The following is a 2,674-nucleotide window of genomic DNA, read 5'->3' on the forward strand; positions in this document are numbered from 1 at the left end:
ATATATATATATATGTGTGTGTGTGTGTGCGTGTGTGTGCGTGCGTGCAGTAATTCTATGTAAAAGGTGTTGCGAGAGCAGCCTCAGGTAGAACCATCTTTCTCTCACGCACGAGGAGGACTGATCTTCTCCTCTTCAACCTTTTGCCTCGTACCAGGCCTACCATGGGCTTTCACAACACGGTAATCAATAGTGGGATCGGGAGAGCGTAAACAGGGTCACGAGAAGCCTGCCAAGGCCGCTTTCGAGTTTTGACATGTCCCGTATAATTGAGGTTGCCTGTCTACAAGTAATCATACAGTAAGGATGGACTGCACCGATGAGCAGATCCATATCGTACAAAAACATCCGTCTATTTCATTATTCTGCAGGCTCGTGTTCTCAGCTGGTCGTGAAGACGCAGTGGAGCACATGAGCCGGGGAAAGATGACAAGCAGGGGAGGGGCGAGCCCGATCTTCCATGTTCCAACGTGCATAGGATACATCCTCAGATTCAAACGTATCATCCGCTCCCAGATCAAAAAAAGGTTCACCACACGAGCTCGGTCCCCCCTCAGCCTGCCTTTTTCGGCTTCTCCTGATGTCGGCCACGGCCTCTCATGGACGAGAAGTTTAGTCGCTGCCCGTACCGGTGAAGTTGACGCTCTGGCTCGTCTCGCCGGCGGACTCCTGGTCGGTGGCGATGTTCTTGTTGAGCTTGGTCTGCTCCTCCTCGAGCTTCTCGGCGTTGTCCTCGCCCTTGGCCTGCTCGATCTGGAGAGCGAGGACCTCGAGCTGCAGCTTCAGGACCTTGTTCTTGATCTTGCCGACCTGGAGGGCCTCGCCCTCCTCCGTGTCCTCGCCGGCGGCGTCGATGGCCTCGTTGAAGCCGCCGGCGTCGGTCTCGGCGGCCTCGGCCGTCTCACGGGCGGTCTTGATGATCTCAAGATCGGCGTCGTCGACGTTGGCAAGGTCGCTGGTATCGATCTAGAAGGAGATGTTAGAGATGCACGCACAGCTCGCTCTTCCAATCCAGGAAGAGAAGAATAAGGGGGAGGTGAGATGTGGTTGGGAAGACTTACGGGGAACTTCTCGTTGACCTCGTCAAGAGCGTTTCCAGCAACACCGTCAGAGATCTGGAAGTCGGCGTAGTTGGCGTAGTCGCTGGCGGACAGGACACCGGCACGCTTCTGAGCCTTGCCCTGGAGAGCAGTGGGGAGAGCGAGGGCCGAGACGGCGAAGGAAAGGACGAGAGTCTTGGAGAAGTACATGTTGATGGAAGGGGAGGAGATATTTTTGTTCAAAAAAAAAAAGTTTTTAGGAGTGGAAAAAAAAGAGTTGTATGTGAAGAAGGACAGACCGGCTGTTAGAGAATCGAATAAAGAAGAAAATCTTCACAGAAGATGTTTCGAGGTTGAATTGAGGATGGAAGGATTGGAATGGTGATGAGAGAGGGAAGAAGAAGAAAAGGTCGGAGAAGGGACAGGCAACGAGTGCCTTTTATAACAATGTGAAGTTGTCATGTCGCCCCGCTCATGATGATAGGTCTCATACAACAGCAGAAGGACAAATGAGACAACAAAAAAAAAATCTCAATATCACAATCTAAAGGGGTGATACACGTATTACGGAAAGGGGCATAACACGGAGGCACGGAGGTGGTGTACGGAGCTCGGTTGTGCCTGTCAAGCTCACGGGACGGAGCCAACGGTGAGTTACGACAAGGGCAGAGCAGCAGGCCCCTGTCTCACCGCAGCGCTTGCTGCCGAGAAAAGGTCCAAATGTCGACGGGGGGATTCTTCCTGCAGCATCGGATTGCCATCAACGCTGTACTAAAGTAGTATTGCTCTGTACTAGCAGCAAGCAGCAAGCCGCAAGCAGCAAGCAGCAGCAGCAGCAGCAGCATCAGCAGCAACATCAACAACAGCAATATCAACATCAACCGTAACGCTCTTTACCGTACTCTGCAGTCTGTAAGAGACAAGACGGGGGGGGACCCTTCGAGTGGGGTCGACGAACGGTTGTCTCGAAACCCACAGCACAAGTCCCCAAACACCCGGTTTCTCCTCTTGTTCGACGACCCCCCTGACCGTTACCCGTAATACGTCTCAGGCTTCAGCCAGGGTCCAAGGGGAGAGATCTGCTTCAATACGAGTATTCAATATACAGTGATAAGTGGGGAAAATAGCACGCGAAGCAACGGGTATCATTACGGAGTATGACATGTCTGAGCAGTCTGGTATTATAATAAGAGTATTATCATAACAAGAATAATAACAAGAATGGTAATGGTTACAACGGTCCATGGTTCCATCTACCCTTCCATCTACCCCCCCGACCGAGGGTTGGCAAATGCTTGCCCACTCCTTGAGCTGCAAAAACGAATAGATGGGTAAAAATCCGATAATGCTTAAAACCAGAGTTGACGACCTTGTTACAAACCTACAATGCGAGGATACGGGGGATTCTGTACGAGGAGTGTTTGGAGAACCTAAAGCTGCTGATGCGACCCCTGCCATTGCTGATATTACTGCCCGCCGTTTATATATATTAATACATGTACTCGTATAATCTGTATAATCACCGCTCCCCTCTCCCCCCGGCTCACCCCGGGATATTAATATTAATACGCGCATATTAATCTGTACTTGCTGCAACATCTCTGGCTACGGAAAAGATTCTCCCCCCCCCCCCC

At 51.4% G+C, this 2,674-nt stretch overlaps 1 protein-coding gene across 1 annotated transcript; it reads right to left on the reverse strand.

Annotated features, from left to right (window-relative positions):
• Nucleotides 1-612: 612 nt before the first annotated feature.
• On the reverse strand, nucleotides 613-1,250 carry GMORB2_7546 (uncharacterized protein; the record flags this gene model as incomplete). The annotated part of the gene is made up of 2 exons (XM_035469511.1): nucleotides 613-966; nucleotides 1,062-1,250. 2 exons carry the CDS (start codon nucleotides 1,248-1,250, stop codon nucleotides 613-615), a joined length of 543 nt encoding a protein of 180 aa, XP_035321206.1.
• Nucleotides 1,251-2,674: the final 1,424 nt, after the last annotated feature.

This window comes from Geosmithia morbida (genome assembly GCF_012550715.1).
Source record: "Geosmithia morbida isolate 1262 chromosome Unknown scaffold_8, whole genome shotgun sequence".
NCBI lineage: Eukaryota > Fungi > Ascomycota > Sordariomycetes > Hypocreales > Bionectriaceae > Geosmithia > Geosmithia morbida.